Below are 27,331 nucleotides of genomic sequence, written 5' to 3' on the forward strand. Positions count from 1 at the left end.
ATGGATTGGTCCAGTCATTTTCCAGTAGATCACAGATAGCTGTGACGCCAGACTCATCACGTTTGATGCGACTAGTAGACAAGTCAGGGTGCTTGGCGTGAGATGTGTCGCTGCCATTCACAAGGATAGTTTCTCGTAGTTGCCTCATATCAGTGCAGTAGCCCGATTTTCTGCAGTTAGATAGTATCGTGACACAGCCCCTTGGCGAAGACTAAAACCTCGTGTTCCTCCAGCTGTTTGCGTATCTTTGTTTACTGTTTCTTCTGTTGTCTGATCAACAGCGATTCTGGCAAATGGATTCCCTGGTCTAAGCTGTACGGAGAAGTAGCCTTGATTGAAATGCCTGTACAACTCGGGGCATGTTTCGTGGAGTTGCGTCATCTGTGCATAGTACACTGGTAGATATCTAGCATAGTTCACCTTGTTCATTGCGAAACACCAAGGGATCACTCTTCTGACACAAGCCAAGTGAAGCATCCAGTCGCCTTCTCTATCCGCACGAATCAACCCCAGCAGGGTCTCTACCATATCAATATACATCATCCAGAAGCGAGCCAGGTCTCCATGTTTGGTTGGCAGAAAATGTAGGTATTTCGCGAACATGTCAAAGCTCTGTACACATGAATCATCATCGAGAGCAGCAGCGAGAGTCTCGTGGCAAACATCCTCCTTGATGCTGCGAATTTTGAGGTCAGTGCTTCGAATCTGGGGTTCCTTGTCAGGATGATTGCTTTCTATCCACACCTGGAAGCCCTTCCAAATGATGCGCATTAGTGCCTCGTACATCAACTTGTGGAGTCGCACAGCACGGTTGTATTGCTTGCCTTCCAGAACCCTGTTGATGGAACCTTCAGCGATTACTCCTGACTCAACAGCTACATCCCGAAGGCCTGCATCTCCAAACATTTTCCCAATGCTCGACATGAAGTTACAGATGGTATGGAAGTTCCCCATCATGAGCACGATTCTTCCATATCGATCGACATCTTTCCATGCTATTTCGGTCGCCTTAGCAAATAGTGCCTGGTCTAGCACCACCGGTATACGCTCAAGCTGAAGTGATGACATGATGTTCAGAGCTTCTCTGAGGATTTCTTGCACTGTTGCCATATCTGTGGCAGGCGCGTTTATAGTCGGCAGGTAGCCAACTACATCTTCCGTCACCTGAACACGATCTCTAGTCATGATGTTGAAACCAGTCCACGAACTGATTGTCTGGTCGCATGGTTCCAGCATGCGAGTCATAATCCATACGTGATTTCGGCGCTGCGCAAGGGATGTTGCGCCTGCAAGAGTGTCAGAAAGATCTGCAGGCTTGATTGCAGGTGGGCCCTCTCGTTTCCCACCGCTGTATATTGGAACTAAATCGCTGGATGACGGGATAGATCGCTTCTTATCTGCTTTGGATACTGCCGATGGAGGTTGGGGCGGCAAACACGACTGCGACTTCGGTTGGACGATGATACCGTTGACACGATGCGATGTTCCGCCACCACTCAGCGATTCCTCTAGCCTGTCGATGTTATCGAATGCTAATACAGTCGGGACCGAAGGGTGCACATGTGACGGAAGTGGTACTGTATCTTTCTCCACACTTGCTAATTTGTCTATGCATAGCGCTGTCTCGATTTCTTCCAGAACTGTGTACGAACATCCGTGCCCGAGTCGATTCAATATTCTGATGACCTCTGTATTACCGGTGAGCGTTTTCATGACCCACGGAAGTAGGACATGCTTCGATGTTCTGATGGTACCCCGGTGTACAGCATTGATGATATCTTGAGCCATCGACCATACCAGTGTGTCGGCACGCGCAGAGCTACCCCCACTCCCGCAAATCAAAGTATGCAGAAATACACGAAGAGAATCTGGTATCTTCACGTAATCTGAAGTGAGTTCTGCTGGCTGAGGCGGCCAACGTTCATTGTAATGAGCATCTTTGATCTGGTGTCGCAGTGAAGTAGCTGCACGCACAATGTTACTTTCACCGTCCGTTCGTTCAAATGCTTTCACTTCTGCTTTCAGGTTTACGCACTCTGCAGCAATCTCTCGCTTTGTCAGATTATCGGGCATCAAGTATACACGGTGTTTCACATTGAAGAAGATGAGCGATTCTCCAAACTCTCTTTGTAATGTGCGCTGCAGATTCTTCTTGATGGAGTCACGAACATCAACTGAAAATGTATCTGAAGACAGGATATCTGTTGCAACATCAACTATTGGAACAATCCTCGGGTTCAAGAACAAGTCAGTGCGAATGAAATTGAATATACATCGTATCATTTCTTTTTTCTCGATATTATCTTCAATGTCAGTTTCTACTTGAGGTTTTTGGGGCCGTGTGTAGTTTCTATAGCAGGAGAAGTGGTAGTGAGCCTCAGCTGCAACCATATCTCGTGTAGTCAATGCCAAAACTCTCTCATCATTGCGAGCTGTCGCAGCATCTCTTATTGTCTTATCTGCTCGAAGTTCAACAGCCAAGACAACTGTTTCATGGGTACGACTGCCTTTTATGAATTTTGAAGCACGCTGGCAAAAAATGCATTTATCATCATAGACCGTTGAAGTTGATCCTGTCTCTTCCCGTGATGATCGCCGTCGCACCGCATCGCCAGTATCAACTGAAGAACTTCTAGCTGCATTGGTCAAAGTAGCAAGGTGGTTTTTGTGAGTGAAGTCTGATCTACAAGCCCTATGGTATAATATTGGAATATTAGGAAGTTCAACTGCGCCTTCTTGGACTAGTTTTAGAATTGGATAAAAGTTTCTAACTGCGGCTGCCTCACACAATGTCTTCCAAGAACTGTTGCCCGCTGCCTTGCTTAGTTCAGAGAGTGGCGACTTCTTGCTGCACAGGATGCACGTTCCGGACTCAGGTTCAATCTTCGCCCGTTTCGCCTCGACACCAGCCATCTCAGCTGAAAGAACAAAAAGACTGACGTTAGATTACTCTGATATCCGAAAAGCTCGCCAGCTTACATAGACATACTTATCCAAGTCAGTGAACATGTTAGATGGCGCCACAATACAACTCTATAATAGAGTTGTATGTGGCGCCATCTAACATGTTCACTTTTAGTTCTTAAGCCACCCACCCCCCCCCCCCCCCCTCAGAAATTAATCAGGTCACCGCAACAAATCTCAGACTGAGATATAGAATATAGAATATAGATATAGAATAGACTGACGTCACTTTCGGCACTGGGTTCTGTGGGTTGATTATCGGCGGGAAATTCCAACTGACATCGTTTCGGTTTGTGGAAAGTGCATGCCTTTTCATATATTTTTTGTGTACACTCGTGGTGGATGATATGTTTTAGTTTTTGAGTTATTTTTATAGACAGATAAACGGTGTAGCACAATGCATAATTTGGAAAATCATACCAGTGTTGTTTCACTAAAAAAAGTACAAGTCTAATAATAAAATATTGAAAAATATATGATTTTTTTTCGATAATTGATTTTTATAATAATTAATCTAAAACAAAATGCTTCATATTATTTTTTATTTAGACGGTACACATCGGACGTATATTTAGTCGTCAACCGCACATCATAGCTAGTATAGAAGTCCAGATACACGTGCAACAATGTACCCCACCAAATGGGCATTTTCGAGCTGGGTGGTTTCAAAGATGGCGTCCATCCGGGCACTAAGCTACCGTTCTCAGATGTCCATCACACCTTTTCTGACACTTGAGACATTGGTCTAATGGAAAATCATAATGAGAATTACTCCCCCCCCCCCGGAGCATTCACTTCAAAAAATGGCCGGTTGGCTCAAGGACTAGGAGGGGTTTCGTTGAGTTGTCGGTGGTGAGGAAGAGTTGGACTAAGCAAGAGAGAAAGAGTCCTGGAGTTAGTGAGAGAGGGAGAGAACCCGTCATGCCAGAACCCCCACCAGCAGCGTTGGCTTGGCTCCACCAAGCAGCTCCGACCCGCTACCCCGCGCACACGACAGGATCGGTGGCATCGGCGGCCGTCGAGGTCCAGCCCGACGTCCCGTGTGGGATCAAACTCCAGCCAGCTCCGTGCCTTCCTCCAGCCACCCACCTTCTGTCATTCCTGCCTGCAATTTCCATCCATTTGCGTACGTGAGTTTGTTTTGTTCGTGCTGTCCTGGGTAGTAACTAAGTCTGTATAAGCGAGTAATTTTCACTGTGTCACCTGCGTCTCATGTCCCCTGTAAATAAACGTGACTGCTCTTTTTGCTTGTGTGTAAATAATAAACCCCGTTACTCTTCTGTACGTCTTCTTCCTCTTTGCATTCGGTCGCTTTAGAGTTTTCCAGATTGAGTAGCTGTGGCGCGATACGGCCAACGTTTGGGTAAATCGGGTTTTAGTCATTGAACAACTGTTCGGCCGCGGTTATACCTCCGCTCGGTAAAAATAACATCCTAATCCGCGGACCGTAACAAATTGGTGTCGGGGAGTGAGATACGAGGCCCGAAGCGCGCTTAACGTGCTCAAAATTACGAGCTGCTGGAAATTTGTGTTGTAAAGCAAAACCCGAATTTTGAAATCGCGCCATGGCTGGTCAAGGCGATCGGATGCCGGTGGGTGAACTAGGAGAGGGGTTAGGAGTAACCCAGGAGCAAATGGAGGGGAGCCATGAGGAGGTGGATGAGGGGGTTTCAGACGTGCAAAATGGCGTCCTCGCGCACGTGGGTGTAGCGGCACCAAATTTTGCCGCGCCCGCAACCGTAGCAGCGCCACCGGTAGATTTGAATCTTTTTATGATACAAATGAAGGCCCTTATGGAGAAGAATAGTGAGCAAATGAGGGACGAAATGAGGGCTCAGAGTGAGCAATTGGGGGTAATGAGGGACGAAGCGAGGGGTACCTGTGAGGGATTAGACAAGAAATTTGGGAAGTTAGACGAAAAATTTGAAGGGTTCGACAACGGGATAAAAGAGGTGAAAAATGGGTTAATGGGGTTAGAAAATAGAATGGAAAGCAAATTGCGGGAAATAGGGGAGCAATCCGCCCGATAAATTAAACAAATGGGAGAGCAGATAGAGGAGGTGAAAATCGGGGTAGAAACCAAACTGGATGCTCAGAGGGATGAATTGGGACAGATGAGGGTGGCATCTACAAAAGGAAGAGGAGGAGGTGTGCGAGAATGTCCGACTCTGGGGTGTGTGAGGAAAAAGTGCGCGCCGAGGAGTGAGTGTGCTGTCGAGAGTGAGTTGGTTGTAGCGCGTGTGCGAGGGAGCACATGGAAGCGCGTAGTGAGGAGTGTTACAGAGGATGTAACGGAAGCATGCACGCCTGTGGTGAGTGTTACAGAGGATGTAACGGGAGAGTGTGTGCAAGAGGATGCGCGAGAAAGGTGTGTAACGGACAGGTGCATGAGGAAAGAGTGCGCTGTCGAGAGTAAGGGTGAGTGCGTTGTCAAGAGTGGAGGTGAGAGTAGTAAGAGTGACACGGAGCGTGAGTTGGTTGTGACAGGTGAGAAAGGAAGCACACCTGAAATGGTAGAGCGTGTGTGGGAATGCACGCTGGAATTGGTAGTGAGGCACGTGGTTGGGTGTGCGAGTGAGAGGACACCTGTGATTGTCACAGAGGAGGTGACCGAGGAGGGGGCGCGAAGAGGTGTGTTGGTGAGGTGTGCGAGCGATGAGTGTGTGCAAAGGTGTTCGGTGGTCAGGTGTGTGACCAAGTCGGTGAGCGGAATGAGTGTACCGAGGTGTGTAAGAGAAGGTACGACGAGGAGCATGGGAACAGCTGGATGTATGAGCAAGAAAGGGGTAGCGTATGCGTGTAAGCATGCAGGTGAGGCATCGACGGTAACCGGGTTAGCGGTTAGAAAGACATTTAGCCGAATCGGGCCCTCGGTGCGCGTCGGGCAGCTTCGCGTGCCGCGAGGACCAGCGGGGATCCGAACCACGGCGGGTTCGAAAGGACCGCCGTACGTGATCCACGCTGGGCCGCGTTTCGAACGGCTGCGTCCGTGCTCCACTAAGCGGAGCGGGCATCCCGATAGGGATGGTCATCATGGCGACCCCTTTTTGTGGAGACGTTCCGGCAGGTCGAGATCGGGCCATTGGATGGCTCCGTGCCGAGGTGGTGCGTGGGCTCTCGGCCCGGGTAAGCCCCCGTCCCTGCACCGAATGCGGGACGCATCCAGCCGCCGGCACCAAACAACCCGCATTCATTGCTCGGCTTTATGAAACTGGGCTGTGGAAGTGAATTGGCGCACCGAGAGGCACTAGTGAGTGGACGATGATGATGGTGATAGTGATAGTGGATTTGATACGAAATTTAGAATAGTGAATAGAATTGGCAGTAATTGGAAAATTTTTGATTGGCTGAAATTTGGTGTGCAAAATTGATAGTAAGAGATGCATTAGCCATTACGCAACCCATCCACACATCATTCGCCCGGCGTGAACCACATCACATGCCGACAGTTGAAACCTCGACCGTTTTCATCCCTCGGATGAGCGTTCGACCCACATTATCTTCTCCAATACTTTCCCCCATCCGCCTGTGGGGCAGCTTGTCCCGCATTATCTGCCCTGAGACCCATATGCATTTTCATAACTAAATCATACCACCATCGCTTGCCTGGAAAGCCGTTGTCCGGCGCATTGATCAACACAGATAAGATGTACCGTTGCATCTTACGTCTTCCAGCTGCCAATCCGCATCACATCCGTATCTCGATCTTGCAACTGCCATTCTCTATTTCATCCGCTCTAGACAACCTCATTCACCTCATTCAGAGAGACCTCATCCACCCCATACATCATTCATTGTATGGACAAGACTTCCTGTTGGCACCGGAAATTCATTATTGTCTTGAAATCCTACATTCAACCATGTCAATCGCCTCATTTAATATACTTCACGTTACTATCAACGTTCATTCAGCATTCCTCTTATAATTCCATTATCAAACAATGTATTCCTCATGATATTGCATGGCAGGAGTCACAGGCGACCACTATACCGACATGGCGCATAGCACACCGCATGAAGCACCTTGCTGGCAAGGCACGAACGACTCACGTGTAGGAAAGTTGAAGTGGCCCATAATGCATTTGGGCACACATCCTCCAAGCAACCTCATAGCAGGGTTCTCCCCCGTACTCACGCATCTTCCTGTTCCATAATGCGCCTTTCTCTCCAGACGGCTCTCCCACACTCGTCCGTCTCAATCCCAACTGCACCTGTTCACAGGATTTTTGGGTCTCTCCCAATCTTCTGCTTATCTCGCCGGCCTCCATGCTAGCCGGGCTGCATCCCCATGCGGCAACTCCGCACGTTATTCTTTCCCTCATTCTGAGCCCTTAACTTCAGTTTTTCATAAAGGTGCAACCACCCGATGCGGCTGGTTGCATCATTTTCTTACCTGGCTCATTTTAATCCTTTTTTCGCCTGACTCGGCCACCCGAATGCATTGAAGACACGCACTCCATCTCCAGAACTCAAATCATTCTAGTTTACTTCAGATTGAGTATTACTCCGACATACCTTAATCTCCCTTAAGATATTTAATTAACGTGCACGGAACATATTCCCGTCCATGCGCCCAGGCGGTCGCTCCCAGCGCACGGCAGCACGACCCCCATTTGCAAGAAGCAGGTCGTGATGCATACAAGGCGCAATGAAGCGCCCCGAGGCCATCCACCGAAAAATCCTGCCTTTTAGTTTACCGCGCCGATATTTCCCTAATCCGGTCCTCCCGCGGCGCTAACTCGCGGTCAATGCTTGTATAGCGCTTCTAACTTGTCTAACTTATCACCCATGCCAGGGCTTTCCTAAAGGGGTTCTCCCTTCTTAACCTAGCTTAACACTTATCCTGGCCATATTCCTTGGGTCTCCTCCATTAGCCCGCAGCCAATACTTTCGCTGGTTACTATCAACCCCATCATCTCCATCTTGTCTCCAGACTGCCCTGCCTGGGAAGTTCTTGGCTTTACCAAGAAGTCCCCCCTTTTTGCTAACTGACCCCCATTTCTTGGTTCATCAATAGACAACTTGTTACCCGAGCCAAATAGGCCTGTACTTACACACCAGATTCCAATTTGTTCGTGATCCAAGCACGGAACGACGAAATGGGAGACAGACAGCCTGGGTGAGTGAACGGAGCTCAATTTGGAAAGACCCCTCAGTATGAAAGCTCACGTTAATCGAATCAGTGCTGGCCAGCCTCTCCGCTGAGTCTCCACAGGGTCTGCCTCCCAAATATCGCTCAGAGTCGGATCCCACTTCTGACACCAACTGATGAGAATAGAACCATGTTCCACACCTTGAGTTCCTGGGATAACAAGATTTATTGATGAACCAATATCACAGCGCTGTGGAGGGTGTAAGAGTCATACCATTCACAATTGAACAGCATGGCCCCATACACTCCTAGAAAATTGGCAACCCAGAGTTTATTTATATACACAAAATTATACAAAAAATCTCCGCTGAAAAATGGGCGCGGACAAAGGAAAACGGGCCAGATATCTCCCACCGAGACCCTATCTTCTTTGGCATGAGCAAAGGGAAAGATGCGGGAGAAAGAGCACAGTGACATTCTCAAAACTTATCTTCCATGCTGGCCTTTGGTCAAGGACAGACAGACGCGTTTTCACGAGGGGGTCTAACAGAGCAAGCAGTTTCACTATCTTTCTACATTCCTTGGCACAGTTGGACAATAAAGCATAGTTCAAAGCAAGAGGGAACATAGTAAGCTTAATCCTTTTCACAAAGCAACCACTATTAAATGCAAACCACAATTAGATAAAGACACAACCAAAGGCATGATCTCGACATATATATATATATATATATGTCGAGGGTGTCGAGGTATATATATATTAGGGTGGTCCTCAAATGTACACCAAAATATAAAATTGGACTTTTTTCAGGTGCTTGTTGCTAAAATTGTTCCTTATTGTGAAAAAAATGAAATGTGCCAAAGATTGTTTCTATACGACTTTATTTACTACTGGCACACATGGGTTGAAAATTACAATGTTACAGTATCGACACACAAAATTGTTTTTAATAAACAACACTCAGATGTAATCCCAAATCAGTAAGAATGTATGACAATCATCATAAACACACAGAGTAAGAGTCCTCCAGACCATTGAATTCCTCATTAATAAGTTCTGTGGTAAATTATTTCCTCCTTATCTTCTTTGCGTCGGGGAACTGATGGCGATGCCACTCAACAACTTGCAACAGGTACTGGCGCTGCTGTTCATCCTTTGTCAAGACTTGATTGTAGTCCTGTATTAATGCTACACCACGTTCTGCAAAGTCGTTGACAGTGGCAATACCGCGCAAGACCTGCTGTGATGACTGAAATGATGGGTCATCGGCCCACTCACCAGGGTCGTTTTCTAGGAAGTCAGTATTGACTGAATGCAGTAAAAATTCGCAATGAGGCAGAAGTAGCAAAATCTGCAACAGTCTTGGCAGCGATGGCTTCTTTTGCTGCAAGATCCACATGTACCCGTGGTTGAGGATTCTCTTGGCATTCTTCTTTAAGAGCAGCTACTATCATTCGCTTGACATCAAGCTCAACACTATCATCAAACAGAGCAAGTCCTGCCAGTTCTTCGCTGAGGTACCACAAGTGATTGGAAAGCTTTTTGCTGGTGGCTTCGGCAATCACTGAATCAGGATAGAAAATGAGTGCTTTTAAGAGAGCTAGATCTCCAGCGGGAGCACCAATGGCAGATGGAGCGCTGAACCAGGCTTTGGTATACACTGCTCCAACAAATGCTCTAAAACGCTTTATGCCAGTGAGTTCCTTTGGGGTCGGTCGAAACTGATCACGGAACAAGTAGATCTTGATTCCATAAATCACACGGGCCATCCATCCTGCCCGATGCATGGCTCCTGGCTGCATGAACCTGAATCCTCTCGGAGGACGCTCACAAAACAGAATAATAGTCAACTCAAGAAGTTCACGGTAGTCATCTCGTAGTTGGCCCGATTCCAGTTTCTGGATGCAGAATGAAACGACATCTTCTTTGCAACTTAAAAATACACCTGAAACTACAGAGTCCAGGTCATCAGGCATCATTGGCTTAAACTTGCTTTGGTCAATGGAATTCCAGTTTGACTGGAAACGCTTGAAGATGGCTATCTCAGGTCCTTTTGATGGACCAATAAATGGTTTGAATGCTGCCATTGTTGCCTCTACCACTAGTTCCAGAGTGTGATGCCAGCATGCAAAATGTAATAGTGGTCGTCCAAGCTTTTGCTGCAAAATAGTGCACGCACCAAGTGCTGAACCAGTGTTGCTGGCTGTCGTGTCAAAGCTCATACCTGCCACCATGTCTTGCAAATGCCATTCTTCGAGGCATTGCATAACAGCAGCAGCTGTTGCTAGTCCAGTTCCTGCTGGCAGCTTTGGCACACCCAGAAGCTTTCCAGTTCCTTGTGGGTCACTGACAATGACAGGAAGGGGGTCAACTTTTTTAGTCCCATCGTCTGGAAGGAGCTTGCCATCCCAATGAACCACCAGACTTGTGTTTGGAGCATAGGATGCCTGGATGTCACCTGCAATTGTCTTCCATTGGATCCACCTGGATTTCCTGATCGATGTGCGGTTGATGGCCAACTCTGAAGGGTCGTGTCCCAGAGCAGAGGCTGCTGCTGACAAGATGTGAACAGCTGATCGATCGCTAACCTTGGTGCGGTCGAGAGCTGCTGTTAGGTCCGGTGTGACAATGCTACTTGCACGCTTTCGGCTCTGCCTCTTGGAAGCAGATAGAAAAGCAGAGTCGTCATGATCACTGGCTTCAGCACTGCTGTCTGTTGATGATGCTAGCTCAAGAGTCTCCTCTCGGGCTGCTTGCTTCTCTTTTTCATGCTGCTCTCTTTCAGTCAACACCTTGTCGCGTTGATGTGTCCGCTCCTCTTTTCCTGCTAGCACCTTGTCAACACCAACCATAAAGCCCCGTCGACCTGGCTCCCGTTGTGCATTTAGGAATTCACGGTCCTCTGGTATTTTGATCAGATCAAGGACATCAACATGAGCAATGTCAAATAAGTCACGTAGACCGGTTTGAAACTGCTCTTCTTTCTTTATCTGAGGGACAGATCGCCGGCTCTTTCCTTTAAGGATGGATCTGTATTGTTCTACTTTTCTCTCTAGTTTTGCAATGATATTCCGCTCATCTGCATTGGGGATCCGTGTTTTCTCCCAGATGCATAATGTCTCACGAACAACAGTTGTTGCGACACTGCTTATGTCCAATTTCTCAGCATGATGTAGCTTAACGTATCGCTGCAGAATCTCTTGCCAAGATGGGAACCGAGTTTCTGGTAGTTTTTCAATATGGCAGCCTATCAGCCACACATGGTTCTTTTTTCTGGTTGCTCTTCTTGAAGTACTTGCACTCGCCATCATAACTGAAACAAACCGAAATAATTTCTGTATAGTGCTGATTAGCAGATTAGCAGGGGCCATGTGACAGTGGTAAAAGTTTTCAAAATGAAATGAAATTTTACCCAATTTGTTCTCTCTACAGGTGTAATAAAAAAATGGAAAAGCACTTTAGAAAAGTTAATGTTTACATTTGAGGACCACCCTAATATATATATATATATATATATATATATATATATATATATATATATATATATATATATATATATATATATATACACAAAGAATTAAGTTAAGCACCCCTACACAACGAATTAAGGTAAGCACCCCCTAATATATATTCTTTGTGTATATGTATACATTGGCATATATTCTAAGGTATGTGAGATCAAATAATGATTGGTATGACATTAGCAATTATCCATTGATGAAATGCAGATGAGTGCACTCATCTGTGACGCCCATCGAGTCAGTGATCCGATCACGTGGGTCCTACACACGTTATTGACGCAAAGATCGCTAGAGGTCTTCTCAGAACAATGACTGTACGTTAGAAAACATAAACGTCATCCACACTGTCCGTGATGGACCTATAGCTCCATACTTAAATTGAGGTGAAAATATGCCTAAAATTCCCAAAAAATTTCACCTTAAATTATTCAGAATAAAATATTGAAAACGGCATGATTGTTATGTTTTTATGTGACCATAATATCACTTCTCCAGAAAATATAGCAATATCATGGGTATATTACACTGTTTTGACGACAACAAACTTGTAATGTGCGAGGTTGTAAAAAAACGGGGGGGGTGCTTAACTTAATTCTTTGTGTATATATATATATTGTTGCGGATATGGGATTTGGCCTCCATCCATATCCGCTTGTAAATATTCCCCTATTTCCCCAATACTCCCCAACTATCCCCAATCCCCCATTCCCTAGTCCCATTGTCTGTAAACAACACTCTGTAGCCCCGACCTTCCCCTTTTTCCCCCATTAAATGTCGCACCCAGGTTCACCGCATCTCACGTAGACAACTATAGGACATCTTGCTAGTTATTCTTAGTCTATGTCAGTTAAGGACTCGTTTCCATTAATTCTGACTCTTCGTTGCACCAGAATGTGATTGTATGGCACCATTAGTAAGTTTAGGACCTCCCAATACCTCCCCGCATCTCTTCCTCATGGAACTACAACAACAACAACAACTACAACAACAGCGGGGGCGGCGCGGCGGCGGCGCGGGGAGTGTGCGTCCTCACTCCGGCTTGGTTAGCCGCCATTGCCCATGTGCTCCGACGGGGTTACCACGCAGGGGCTCACTGTCAGCTCCTCGTCAAGGGCGGAGCCCGGTAACCCCCCCGCACCCAATAAGAAGCGGCGGACCGATTCCATCTGGGGCGGAGCTAACGAGCCGAGGGCGTGTCACTCCCCGCTGGACATGCGCAGGAAGACGGAGGTGACGTCAGATGCGCCTCAGCTTGGAGAGAAAAGGACGCCACCTCCAGCGCGACGATACCTCCCCGCATCTCTAGACCGGACCGGGTCGATTCTGCCCCTGAGCTCAAGGTGCACCTTGAGCTATCGACTGCCTGCCCTTCCTTGCCATCAATCCCTGTGTGAGTCAGTCTTGTCCCGTTTGTCTGTGGTCTGTCGGGGCTAAGATAAGACCGTGTATAAGTGCCCATCTTTCTGTGCTGTACCTCTGTGCCGTGTAATCTAAACGTTCTGCATAACAATATTATATCCTCCTCCGGAGGTCTTGAGAACTGTACCCCTGGTGTCGTGTCATTTAACCCAGCCGTTGTGTCCGTTCCTTCATTGATCTAGCGTAGCGCGATTCGGCCAACGTCCGAGTGTAATCGGGTAACTTGTGCGAACACGGCGGCCATTCCGCTCGGCCCATCATAACATCTAAGTCGTGTCCATAACAATTGGTTGTCAGGAGTTGGATTCGGACCTGGGACTAAATTTGTTAGGCCCAAATTTTGGAACACCAATTGTACTATTAGAGTAACAATTGGTGTCGGGAAGTGGGATCGGTCCCGGAGCGCGTTTCACGCGCTCGAAATTATAACGGCGAAATTTAATTGTGTTTTACAAAAAAAAAAACCCGAATTTTGAAAGTCGCGCTATGGCAGACCAAGACGGCTGGGTTCCGGTAGAGGAGAGTGAGGCAGGGTCGATCCAGGACCAAATTGAGGGACATGAGGAGAGCGAAGCAGTGAGGGTAGCAGGGTCGCAAAATGGCGTCGTCGCGCACGAGGTTACGGGCGCGCAAAATGGCGCCTCGCACATGGCCACGGCGACCGCGCCCGCGACCATAGTAGCGCCACCGGTGGATTTGAACCTTTATTTTATGGAAATGAAGGCCCTTATGGACAAGAATAATGAAGAAATGAAAAACAGTATGGGGGCAATGAGGGACGAAATGGGGGTAATGAGGGACGAAGCGAGGGGTACCGGTGAGGGGTTAGAACAAAGGATGGGGTCCAATAGCGAGAAATTGAGGGAGGACATGGGGGCCCAGATCGGAGGGTTAGGGAGTAGAATAGAGGGATTAGGAAACAAATTTGAGGGATTAGACAATAGATTAGGGGAAATACAGGAGGGGTTAATGGGGGTAGAAAACAGAATGGCCGCTCAAGAGAATCAAATGGAAGGGATGCAAAAGGGGTTAGAGGGGTTAGAAAACAGTATGGAAGGCAAATTGAGGGACATGAGGAACCAAGCGGAAAGGGAAGTTAAACAGATGGGGCAGCAGATAGAGGGGGTCAGAATGGGGGTAGAAACCAAACTGGATGCTCACAGGGAGGAAATGGAGCAGATGAGGGTGGCATCTGGGCAGGAGATGCAAGTGATGAGAGAGGAGATCAGAAGAGGAGTGAGTGAGGAGGTCGGAGGAGTGCGCGAGGAGGTGAGGCACTGTAAGGAGCGCATGGAGAAGGAGGTGAGAAAGGGGACTGTAAAGTTACAAGGGGGCATAGAGGACCTGACGCAGGAAGTAGAACAACTGACAGAGGGACAAAAAGAACTAACGGACCAGGTAAAGAAGAACACAGCGGTAATAGGAGGGTTAAAAGCGACACAAAATGACCTAAAAAATGACTTGGTAGCGACGAAGAGGGAATGTCAGATGGTACGTGAGGGACTGACAACGAGGTTGGACGAGGTGATAGAGGTAATGGAGACGAAGGACCGGCAGGTGAGGACGCACATGGAAACGGTCAAGGTAGCCTTAGAGGACGAGCTTGAGGAGACGTACCGGGACATAAAAGAGGTGAAGCAGAAATTAGAAGAAGTGGAAGAAGGGGTGAGCGAAATTAAGAAGCGACGGAGAGAGGATAAGAAAGAGATAAAAGAGGAGGTAAAAGAATTGGTCCAAAGTCTGTGTTTGGATCGTGATGATGTGCTCATTAACCGGATGAGGGATTCGCAGGTGATGGAGGAGAAGCGAAGAGAAAGAGGACCCGGTGTAAGTGGTGACCAATATGGTCGTGCGTATGATGCGCCAGGTGATTTAATGAGCTTGGGGGTCGAGATGGACCCGGGTGTTCGTGAGAGGCCGTTGGTGAAGTGTGCGACAGGTCTGGTGTGCGAAAAAGGAGGTGTGCGAGAAAGTCCGACTCTGGGGTGTGTGAGGAAAAAGTGCATGCCAAGGAGTGAGGGTGCTGTCGAGAGTGAGTCGGTCGTAGCGCGTGTGCGAGGGAGCACATGGGAGCGCGTAGTGAGGAGTGTTACGGAGGGTGTAAAGGGAGAATGCATGCCTGTGGTGAGTGTTACAGAGGGTGTAACGGGAGAGTGTGCGCGAGAAAGGTGTGTAACGGACAGGTGCATGAGGAAAGAGTGCGCTGTCGAGAGTAAGGGTGAGTGTGCTGTCAAGAGTGGAGGTGAGAGTAGTAAGAGTGACACGGAGCGTGAGTTGGTTGTGACAGGTGAGAAAGGAAGCACACCTGGAATGGTAGAGCGTGTGTGGGAATGCACGCTGGAATTGGTAGTGAGGCACGTGGTTGGGTGTGCGGGTGAGAGCACACCTGTGGTTGTCACAGAGGAGGTGACCGAGGAAGGGGCGCGAAGAGGTGTGTTGGTGAGGTGTGCGAGCGACGAATGTGTGCCAAGGTGTTCGGTGGTCAGGTGTGTGACCAAGTCGGGGAGTGGAATGAGTGTACCTGGGTGTGCTAGAGAAGGTACGACGAGGAGCATGGAAACGGCTGGAGGGGTGAGCAAGAAAGGGGTAGCGTATGCACGTAAGCATGCAGGGGAAGCATCGACGGTAACCGGGTTAGAGGTTAGAGCGACTTTTAGCCGAATCGGGCCCTCGGTGCGTGCCGGGCCTCGATTTGAACGGCCGCGTCCGTGCTCCACTAGGCGGAGCGGGCAGCCCGATAGGAAGGGTCGTCATGGCGACCACTTTTTGTTGAGGCATTCCGGCAGGTCGAGATCGGGCCATGGGATGGCTCCGTGCCGAGATGGTGCGAGGGATCTCGGCCCGGGTAAACCTCCGTCCCTGCCCCGAATGTGGGACGCATCCAGCCGCTGGCACAGAACAACCCGCATTCATGGCTTGGCTGTACGCAGCCGAGCTTTAGAAGTAAATTGGCGCACCGAGAGGCATTAGTAAGTAGACTGGGTGATGAGGTTAGTGTTTTGGACCCAAAATTAGAGAAAAACAAAATTTGATGATTGGCAAAGGATTGGCAGTAATGATTGGCAGATGATGAGTAGTGATTGGCAAATTTTTGATTTGTTGAAATTTGATGTGCAAAATTGGTAGTGAGCGATGGGCCCGGTGGGTAAGGGTGGCATCCCTGCCACCCTTCCCATGGTGGGGCAAATGCGCGATAGATTATGGGGTGATGGCAGTGAAAACTAGCCCGGGTGGGTTAGGTTATATTGATAGGGATCTAGCGAAGATGACATTAGGTAACGTTAAGTTTAGATAGTGACTGATACCTGTAGTGGGGACGCAGGTAGATTAGAGTGGATGATAATGACGAGGGAGCGCAATAGTTTAAAGGGACGACTGGGAAGCGCAAGTTTCAGAGGGGAGTAGTTAGATGAGATGATGCTGTGTGAGAGCTGGACAGGTGTGTGGAGCAGTGTATGAGTAGTGAGTGTTGTGGATCAGCGCGAATGCGCTTGGGGAGAGAAGGGTGCAGGTGGCACCAGGTGTGAGAACACAGGTGTGCAAGTGCAGGTGTGTGGAATACATGGAGTGAGAATAGTGGAAATTGTGGAGTGGAGTGGATGGTGCGAAGGTGTGAATGGGGGAAGAGTGGACCCCCATCACGGATACCCGGGGCGGGTAGTGTAAGTGTTAGGTAGAGGGTATAGGTAAATTGTGGTTGGATATTGGCATTTGTGGTGCGGTTGCAGAATGGTATTGTGGATGGGTGCATTAGTGTTGTGGAAATGGCTGGGCGTGTAGCCTGTTAGTGTGTGTAGTTGGTTTGGGCACTCCACCACTGTGAGGATGTCGGCCAGGTGAGGCCGCAGGTGGGCTCTGGGAGCCGGTAGAGTTGTGGATGGGGCCCGAGGATCCGGAGAACGGACCCGGGTAGCCCAGTGCCAGAGAGGGCACCGAGTGGGGAGAGCGCCAGAGGGCCTTCCCCAGGTAGATAGGTTAGGGTAAGGAGCAGGTAAGCTCGGAGGCAACTGCAGTGGTGGAGGTGTGCAGGTGGGTAGACCTGCTAGGAGAGCTGCACGTCGCAGCCCAGAAATTGTGCGAGGGCACCGGGAGATGAATCGGGGGAGTGAGACCCCAAATTGAGAGGCACCACAGGTTGGTCAATGGGAATTGGTTTGTAGAACCCATAGTGTAAGTTGGCCAATGGATTGGCAGGGAAAGACCCCGGGTAATGTAAAGTTGTTAAAGTCATTTAGGAAATAGTTAGGATTGCTGAACCTGTCGCACCATACGCAGCCACTTACCTGAGGTGATGATGATGACTCCACACCTGTGTTTTCTTTGTTCTGTGTGCAGGAAATGAGAATTGCTGTGTGGATTGGTGAGACGCATCACGACGTGGATGAGACATTGGGGTGATTCCATCTCTCCCTCCTTAGGAGGGACTGATGATGAATTGGTGATGGCAAATTTTGATGTTGAGTTGGAGATGGCAAATTGTGATGAGAGTTGGAAATGGCAAATTTGATTGGTTAGGAGGGAGAGAAGACGAATTTGGTATATGGGAGGAACGGGGAAGACAATAGGGACGTTTGTTGATTTGTAAAGTAGATGTTTATGGGTAGTGTTGTGTTTTGTGGATACAGTAAGGGGTAAGGGAGGGGCAATGTAGGTTACCTGGTGGGGGGGGGGGTGTACGGTAGGAACGTACCTGTCTCACCTGGTTCCCATGTGCCCCCAGTGTGCATTACCTTATATTGCATGCACTTTTGCGCCCTTACCACCTTACTCACTTGTCTTCTTCTTTTGTCTCCCACCTCCGAGGATCTGGCTTTGGGGCAGAGAGAGAGGAGAGAGAGGTGCTGGCTCCGCAGTTGTGGGCCTGCACTTTCGCTGCTTGCTGCCGGGATCGATACACCATATGGACCGCAATTTTTGTGGCCGCCCACCATGGACCGCAGTCTTTTGCGGCCAAGCACCACCCGTTGATGGACCTATGGGTCAACGTGGCACCTATGCCATACAGGTGAACCACTTTTAGTTGGCCCCCTGACGGCCACAATACAGAAATGGACGTGGTTGGCGCCTTTCTTTTTTCTAAGGAAGCTAGAAGGCCAAGCACTTCAGGAAGGCAAGACCAGCGGCAGAACATCGGCCGGCTGCGACACCACCGGTGACGTTGAACACTTTATTGATGCACCGGATGGTGCTGACTGTGTGATGGGGTGGTGCTTTTGGTGCTTGAACGGGGTGCTCTGCACATTATTAAAGGCCGTAAGGCCACAGGGCACTCGTGGGTTGGTGTATCGATGCTGGCATGCGTGCTCTCTCTATGCATAACATCTGCATGTGTTCCTCCAAAAACAGGTCCTGGATCGTAGTGTAAATATCAGTGTAGTCTTGTGTAAATAATGCTTCCTACCGGCTGTATGTTTAGTTTGAGAATTCTTTCCGCGATTCGGTTATCCTGTGGGTGTGTTTCTGTGAGGAGAAGGGTGCAACGTCGCAGGGGGACATATTTACTCATTTGTGAACATCTGTAAAACTGTCGCACTCAGGGTTGAGTTAATAGTAGAGGGAACTACATCGGAGTGCCACACTAAAGTAGGTAAAAATTTATCGGGTCGTGAAACCCCGAGGTAGAGAAGGGTGCAATGTTGCGGATATGGGATTTGGCCTCCATCCATATCCGCTTGTAAATATTCCCCTATTTCCCCAATACTCCCCAACTATCCCCAATCCCCCATTCCCTAGTCCCATTGTCTGTAAACAACACTCTGTAGCCCCGACCTTCCCCTTTTTCCCCCATTAAATGTCGCACCCAGGTTCACCGCATCTCACGTAGACAACTATAGGACATCTTGCTAGTTATTCTTAGTCTATGTCAGTTAAGGACTCGTTTCCATTAATTCTGACTCTTCGTTGCACCAGAATGTGATTGTATGGCACCATTAGTAAGTTTAGGACCTCCCAATACCTCCCCGCATCTCTTCCTCATGGAACTACAACAACAACAACAACTACAACAACAGCGGGGGCGGCGCGGCGGCGGCGCGGGGAGTGTGCGTCCTCACTCCGGCTTGGTTAGCCGCCATTGCCCATGTGCTCCGACGGGGTTACCACGCAGGGGCTCACTGTCAGCTCCTCGTCAAGGGCGGAGCCCGGTAACCCCCCCGCACCCAATAAGAAGCGGCGGACCGATTCCATCTGGGGCGGAGCTAACGAGCCGAGGGCGTGTCACTCCCCGCTGGACATGCGCAGGAAGACGGAGGTGACGTCAGATGCGCCTCAGCTTGGAGAGAAAAGGACGCCACCTCCAGCGCGACGATACCTCCCCACATCTCTAGACCGGACCGGGTCGATTCTGCCCCTGAGCTCAAGGTGCACCTTGAGCTATCGACTGCCTGCCCTTCCTTGCCATCAATTCCTGTGTGAGTCAGTCTTGTCCCGTTTGTCTGTGGTCTGTCGGGGCTAAGATAAGACCGTGTATAAGTGCCCATCTTTCTGTGCTGTACCTCTGTGCCGTGTAATCTAAACGTTCTGCATAACCATATTATATCCTCCTCCGGAGGTCTTGAGAGCTGTACCCCTGGTGTCGTGTCATTTAACCCAGCCGTTGTGTCCGTTCCTTCATTGATCTAGTGTAGCGCGATTCGGCCAACGTTCGAGTGTAATCGGGTAACTTGTGCGAACACGGCGGCCATTCCGCTCGGCCCATCATAACATCTAAGTCGTGTCCGTAACAATATATATATATATATATATATATATATATATATATATATATATATATATATATATATATATATTTATTTTTGACTGTTCGTTATATCCTGGCCACATCGACTTGAATCTCAACCTTTTTTGTGGTGGGGGAAAGGGGGTGGGGGGAGGGGGGGGAGGGGTTCGTTTCAACTCCTCACATCTGTGTGAAAATCTATTCCCTCCATTAACATTGCATTACCATTGATGTTGAGAAAAATGTGGGAGCAACCAGCTATGTGGGCTTCACATTGTGACCTGTGTAACTGCGCTGCTTGGCAGCAGTCATCGATGGCATGAAGTGCAGTCATGTCATGATGGTAAGTGCTCTGCATGGCTTTCATGTGGTTTGGTGAACAACTCTCGGTTTAATAAGGTTTACTTTTCGGGATGTGGACAACTCCAAACTCTCAAATGACTAATAATTGATCATAATGTGCCATTACATATTCACAATCACACAGACACTGCATTTGTGCTTTGAAGACCTCTCTTTATTGTGAAACCCTTCACAAATACAAGTTTCATGAAAAATATAAGTAGAAGTCTTATTCTGATAAACAATTTTACATCATGGATGTTCTCCCCATATCACACATGGCAAGGAAACATGGACTACATCAAAGATCGAGTAAAAATTGATGTTCAAACAATGGAAAGTTACCATATGAGCAAAACCAAAAAGGGACAAGAAAAACAACTAAATCAGGCAGAAAACAAAATTCCTAAACACTGGTCACAATCAAAAAACTCAAATGGAACTTGGCTGGATACATGGCAAGGAAAGAGACAAGAATTACAAACTGGAAACCAAAGGAAGGTCTTGAAAGGAACACGATGAGATCCAAGATCAGATTGAGAGATTAAGTTCTGTTTCCATTTAAGTTTTTGACATCAATTTTTCAACAATTCTATATTATGAGAATATGAAGAACCAAATTAACAAGTTTTACATTTTTTTTAAAGCTGTCATTTTATTTAAACTTAGTTTGAGGATGCAGATGGGGTTACAATTTTGAGATTCTTGTTGCCTTCTGACTCCAGTTTGCAGTCATTGCTGTGGACATTCTGGTGACAGCAAGCTGTTTGGATTTCATCAAGGGGTTTGGGATGCCGGCTGGTTGTCAGGGGTTACTGATGGTACCCTGAGGGGTTGTGCTTTCAACGTAGATGCCCAAAGGGATGTACGCTTTCACGATAGCTTTCTCCTTACTGGTTCACTGAATACCTTGCCGACTGCTGAGGATCGCTTACAAGGGTGACACAAACAACCCAGTGTGGCACCTTTTATGTGATCGCTCCAGCGTGGGTTGCACTATGGAAGGTCAAGCTCCGTTTCGAAATAAAATCCTCGTCACCAATATAATATTTTAGGCCATGGGCCGAGCCCTCAAATTCTTACTTTCCATGGTCTGCGTCAGAGAAGTACTTTACTTAAAATATTATAATCAGCTGGAAGATTTCTAAGAACATTTATGAATGTTCCCATTTTAAAAACCAGCACATTTTTTCAATGTACTGTGAAGGTAATAAGGACGATACAATTACCCTTGCAGCAGGCAATTCTCCTGAAATAATGACGTCATTGTAAGCCTTACTCGACGTCTGTAATACAGGACATACTCCTGTATTATGTCGTCTGTTCTTCGATTTGAAGATCAACAAACTGGATGTTCCAAGAAGCTGTTCAAATGTCATTGATGATGTACTTCAGTTTTGGCATATGGCTACCATTCCCACAAAGCACAAACCAAATGCAATTGCAAAACTTAAAGCTTTCTATCAGGAGTATGTCCTTCTTAGGAAAACCAAGGCATGGCGAACAGAGAGGCAAGGTCAATTGGAGACTGATTTTAGCCATAAACTGAATCAGCTATTTGATCTATCACATGCTAATTCTGAACAGCTTATCAAAATTCCACAGGATTTTGAGTTCCTTCAAGATCAACAAGGACCCAGGAAGATGATAATGACCGGAGAAGACTTGCAGTTCAAAAAGCGAGAAGAGAAATGACAGAAACGACAAGGTGAAGAGATGATGCGCATTGAAAAAGAACAGGAAACAAAAAAACAGATGGTGATGAACCCTAATGAAGTGCTGGATGATTCATCACAATCAACAGGTGAAGAAACTGCAAATGATGATGAGCCTGTGGAGATTAACAAATATTTCTCATAACAAATCGATATGCCTGAAACATCAGGAGCAACAACTCCAATGACTATGAAGTTGGACAAACGTTGCATCGTAGAAGACCCTTTTGTTGCAGCAAGTTTGGATAGAACTGGAACTACACCACGTGAAGCAATGCACATCATTGGTCCTGCACTGAAAGCTGCTGGGGTCCCTGTAAGCAGACTGACACTGTCAACAACTTCACTTGATGAAGCTCGAAGGACAGTCCGCAAGTCAATTGGAGAAACTATTCAGGAAAACTTTTCGCCTGATACGCCTCTTGTTGTACATTTTGATGGCAAGTTGATGCCAGACAATGATGGTACAATGGCTGATCGTTTGCCTGTTGTTGTATCTGGAAATGACGTATAAAGCTTCTTGGCATTCCAAAAGTTCAATCTGGTACTGGAATCCTGATAGGAGAAGCAGTCATTAAGTTCATCAATGAATGGGATGGTGTGTCTGAATGGCTTGCTGGATTATGTTTTGACACAACAAGCACAAATACAGGACTCCATATGGGTGCAATCACAATCATTCAAAATGCCTTAAACAAACGCCTACTGTTTTTGGCTTGTCGGCATCACATATTTGAAATCATTGCTTCAGCTGTATTTGACACATTCTTTGTTGCATCTGGACCACAAATTGGCATTTTCGGTCGCTTTAAGAAGCATTGGACTTCCATTGACACAAGCAAATTTGCATCACTTGCCACAAGCCTTGATGGCAGTGAGAAGGTTTGGTTTTAAAACAATCGCGACTCTGCAATAACTTTTCTTCGCAGTCAACTAATGGACAAACAGCCAAGAGATGACTATTTGGAATTCATTAGACTGGCTCTCATCACACTTGGAGATAATGTGGAAGGACATGTAAAGTTCAGTCCACCTGGAGCATACCATCGTGCACGCTGGATGGCTAAAGGCATATACTGCCTCAAGATATCCTGTTTTCGCGACCAGTTTCAGCTATCTGCACATGAATTTCAGTCACTAAGACGTATTTGTCTCTTCACAGTCACCTTGTATGTAAAAGCATGGTTCACTGCAAATGATACTTGCAATGCACCTTCCAATGACTTACACCTTCTTCAGGCTATGGAAGACTACTCTGAAGTCGATCAAAAAGTTGCCAAGACGGCTCTGTCAAAATTGAGGAGTCATCTATGGTATTTGAGTGAAGATTTGGTTGGCTTAGTTCTCTTCTCTGACAAAAGTGCAGTGGAGGTGAAAAAGGATGTGAAGAGCTCTATTCCAAAACGCGATAAACGCCAAAAAAAAAAAAGAAGCGATTACCAGCTCCAACATTCGTGAACAGATAGTCGGTCAATATCACACATTCGTTTTTTCTCAAAACGTGATATCTCCCGTTAGTTTACGCAGCCCAGTTTAGATCTTTTTTGCAAAGTGCGACAAACGCCATGCCACTTTTATTCCAAACCGCGATATTGCCTGTCGGCCAATCCGCGTGGGGAATTTTCCACAACATGGCGACTTCCGTTGTTTGACTGTGGCGTAATTTTCTTGGACGTAATTTTCTGTAAAATGGACAGTTTTGATGGGATGGACGAAGCAGTGGTGCTTTCACCGGGAGGAAGAAAGCGTAAGTTGAATAAGGACAACCATGAACGGGAAAAAGCTAAGAAAATTCGCCATTCTGGTGCTGGTAAAGTTCCAACCGTGGCATGTAAACACACCGCTGAAAAAAATCAAAATCGTTGTCACGCTGATAAGCTCACAGAAGACGACCTCAGACTGAACTTTGACAAATTATACGGAAACTCAAAGAAAGCAGATCAGGACAGGGAATTTCTGCAGCTGATGACAATCACGTCTGTTAAGCGGCATCGCAAGAAGGTGGATACAGTTGGCAGAAGGAAAAACAGGCATGTTTCCATGCAGTTCAGTCTGCTGACGGTGAACCACCCAGACAAGCTTCCTGTTTGTAAAGACACATTCGTCTCAGTACTGGGTGAGTTTTTGTATTGTTTTCATTGCAGATATCTTTCATCTGGAAGCTCATTGAATGTTATTCGCGTTTACTATTTGCACACCATTATGCATGCACCCAGATTCTCCACCACAGATAACATTTAAAATATTTACATAATCCACATATGTCAGCGATGATCATGTATAAAAAAATTATTAGCACCGATTCACAGCATCTCCAGGCAGATTCTACGTCGGAATCGAGGTGGTTGCAACTTTGCTGGGCTGATTAAAACAGCCACAGTCAAAATTATTTCTGTCTATCGGTTCCACAAGATTGATCCCCTGCACCCCATACGATATTAGCCATTTTATACCAGGTATTGCATTATTCTTTTGATTTTTTCAGGGATCAGCAAGGACAGAGTGTCCCGGGTGGCCCGATATTACGCGGAGACTGCTGAGGCTCGCCCAGAAAGAAGGGGAGGCGCCCGAAAAGTAGACATCAACAACAGCAAGAGGGATCTGATCTCCAATCACATTGGAACATTCACCTGCAGGGCCAGTCATTACGGCCGTAGGGGGACTCCAGGGCGAAAATATCTCCCCACTGACTTGAGTGTGCACAAAATGCACCAGCTGTTTGAGGCACAAAACCACGCCCAAACCAGCTACTCTCTGTACTATTCTGTTTTCTCATCCCAATTCAACCTTGGCTTTGGCCATCCTGCCACAGATGCCTGTTCCAATTGTGCCAAATACAGGATGAGAATAAAGGATCCAAACATGTCAGAAGCTGAAAAGCAAAATGAAACAGCCTTGTTCATTTTGCATCGGCGAAGAGCACGAGCATTCTATGACCAGCTGGGAAGGGACGAAGAGGACTCCGTGACTGTTTGCTTCGACATGATGCAAAATCTAATTTTGCCCAAAACACCAATAGGCCAAGCCTATTATTCCAGACAACTCTACCTTTACCTGTTTGGTGTTGTTGTGCATCATGGTAAGGAGAGCAAACAGCTCAAGGAGGATGTCCACCTTTATGTCTGGCTGGAAAATCAAAACAAAAAGGACAGCAATATGACAGCTTCCGCACTGGATCATTGCTTCCGCCACCCACTCAATGGTCCGCTTCGGGAGAAAAAAAGCCTTCGCTTGTTCAGCGATTCATGTTTTGGACAAAATAAGAATATGAATATGGCATCCATGCTCTTGGCACTTCAGCAAACAATTCCTGGTCTCAGGATTGAGTACACCTTTCCAATTAGGGGGCACAGCTTTTTACCAGCAGATAGAGTATTTGGGAGAATTGAACAGAGAGTTAGGAAAGTGGACACCATCCTGCTCCCAGAAGAGTACTGCTCAATTTTGAAAACATTTGGGAATGTCTACGTGTATGGAAAGGACTGGCAGTCGTTTGATTACCGATCAGCAACCAAACATCATGTGAGGACGAAGAAAATCTTCAAAATTAGTGAGGCCCACATGCTAGAATTCACAAATGGCCAAGTGGGTTTTAAAACCTCCTACAGTGCTGAATACTGCCACCACAGTGTTTTGAAACGGGGCAAGAAATGGGCTGAATTCAGATCTGATCCATTACCAATGCAGACCACTGTAAAAGAGGCGAAGAAGCGTGATGTATTTTCACTCCTTGCGGAAATAGGAGCGTCAGACGAAGTCCGGGCGTTCTATGATTCTGCTTCGTCAGTGGTGAGCGAGGCTGATGCAGCCAGCAGTGATGAAGAGCCCGGACAGGGCTGACCTGCATTCCAATGCAAGTCTGACATTGAGAAACGTCCATCATTGGACTTGTGGTGTTTTTTAAGAACTGTCACACAGTGGATATATAGCGTTTTGGAAAAAAACTTCATTATTTTTGTTCATTTGTTGTGAAAAAAGATTACTAGATTTTCAGTTTGTTCTTTGATATGTTCTAATATTTGCATATTAAACATTGAAACAGAAAAAAAAGGAAGTTTGTTTTATTTTCTTTGCTGTGCAGAAATTCTCATTTTACACAAAATGCTCCAAATGGATTTATAGCGTTTTGGAAAAGAGCTCTTCATGTGGTAATCTCCTTAGAAAAGCCTGAGATTAAAGAAGATGTGAGGAGAGTTCATGTTCCTGCCAGTCACGCATTCAAAGGGAGGCAGCTAGCTGAGTTTGTGACAAGAAGGTCTCTCAATCTCTTCTGTGCTCTGAAGTTGTCAAAGGAGTTCCTTAAAAGCGATCCTGAAACATGGAGCTCGAATCAAGACTATATTCTTGCCCAAGAAAAAGTTTCTGCACTACGTGTGGTCAATGATTGTGCTGAACGTGCCGTAAAGTTGGCTACAGATTTCAACCTTGCCCTCACTCATGATGAAGAACAGCGTCAGCTCATCTACCAAGTGGTAGAACAACACAGGAAATTGATCAGAAAGCCACTGAAGAAACATTTCTTTGAGGACAACACAACCTAATGATATCTACTTAATATGATAAAGACAGTGGTTTCTATCATGCGAAAACATTTGACATATGACTTATAATTTTCTTAATTGAAAAATATTGTTACGGTCCACGGATTAGATGTTATTTTTACCGAGCGGAGGTACCGCGGCCGAACAGTTCTTCCCCAATTCACCCAATTCTCCCAGACGTTGGCCGTATCGCGCCACAGCTACTCAATAGGGAAAAGACTAAGACGACGAATGCAAAGAGGAAGAAGAAGACATACAGAAGAGTAATTATTATTATTTACACACACATAAGCAAAAAGAGCAGTCACGGGTATTTACAACGGACATGAAAAAGCAGGTAACACAGTGCAAATTACTAGCTTATACTGACTTAATTACCTACCCAGGACAGAACAAACAAAACAAACTCACGTATGCAAATGGATGGAAGGGTAGGAATCGTTTGGAGGGATGAGCAGGTGGGATCACAGGGCAGAGCGAGCAGGTCCACTCCGGGTGGGAATCGAGGAGCCGGCAGCTCCTTGTATTCGGCTTTACAGCGCACGCCGGCAGGGTCACTCGGCTGGTTGAAACGGGGTTGGTTGAAACGGGGCTGGTTGAAGCGGCTCTTTGTCAAAGGCTTTTCGTATCTCTCACGCAACTCCGGTGCAACTCTGAACTCTCTCCCGGTGGACTGCCAACCCTCTTACGCACCTGGACTCATCTGCCGTATCTCTGGTGTCTCTTTCTGCCTGCGATCGTCGCACCCTTCTCGCATACCTTTAGCGCGGGTCTTACATGCCCTCTTCGGTTTCGGTACCGCCCTCCTCCCCGTGCTCTGTTTCGTGACCTTGTATGGCAATCCCACGGGCTTGTCTCCTTATTTGGGCATGGCGCCGACGGCACGCCCCTCGTGGCGAGCCACGGGCTTGTTTCCTTATTTGGGCATGGGGCTGAACAGCCCCGCCCTTCGTGGCGCGCCCTGGGCTTGCCTCTCCCTGGCGACCCAGCCCCTCCTGTTCAAACAGACCATGGAGCA

At 47.2% G+C, this 27,331-nt stretch overlaps 1 protein-coding gene across 5 annotated transcripts in view; it reads right to left on the minus strand.

Moving 5' to 3' along the window:
- LOC144888217 (uncharacterized) overlaps nt 1–27,331 on the minus strand; it is a 166,624-nt gene that overhangs the window by 27,104 nt on the left and 112,189 nt on the right. For 2 of the 5 annotated variants that reach the window (XM_078770595.1, XM_078770596.1), the window contains one exon: nt 23–2,918. The exons of the other annotated variants lie outside the window; for them this stretch is intronic. In XM_078770595.1, the coding sequence (XP_078626721.1) occupies nt 145–2,918 (2,774 nt within the window). In that variant the 3' untranslated portion in view covers nt 23–144. Of the gene's footprint in view, nt 1–22; nt 2,919–27,331 lie in introns of those variants that run through there. 5 annotated transcript variants of the gene reach the window in all.

The sequence above is a fragment of the Myxine glutinosa genome, chromosome 1 (genome assembly GCF_964187855.1).
Source record: "Myxine glutinosa chromosome 1, kmMyxGlut1.1, whole genome shotgun sequence".
NCBI lineage: Eukaryota > Metazoa > Chordata > Myxini > Myxiniformes > Myxinidae > Myxine > Myxine glutinosa.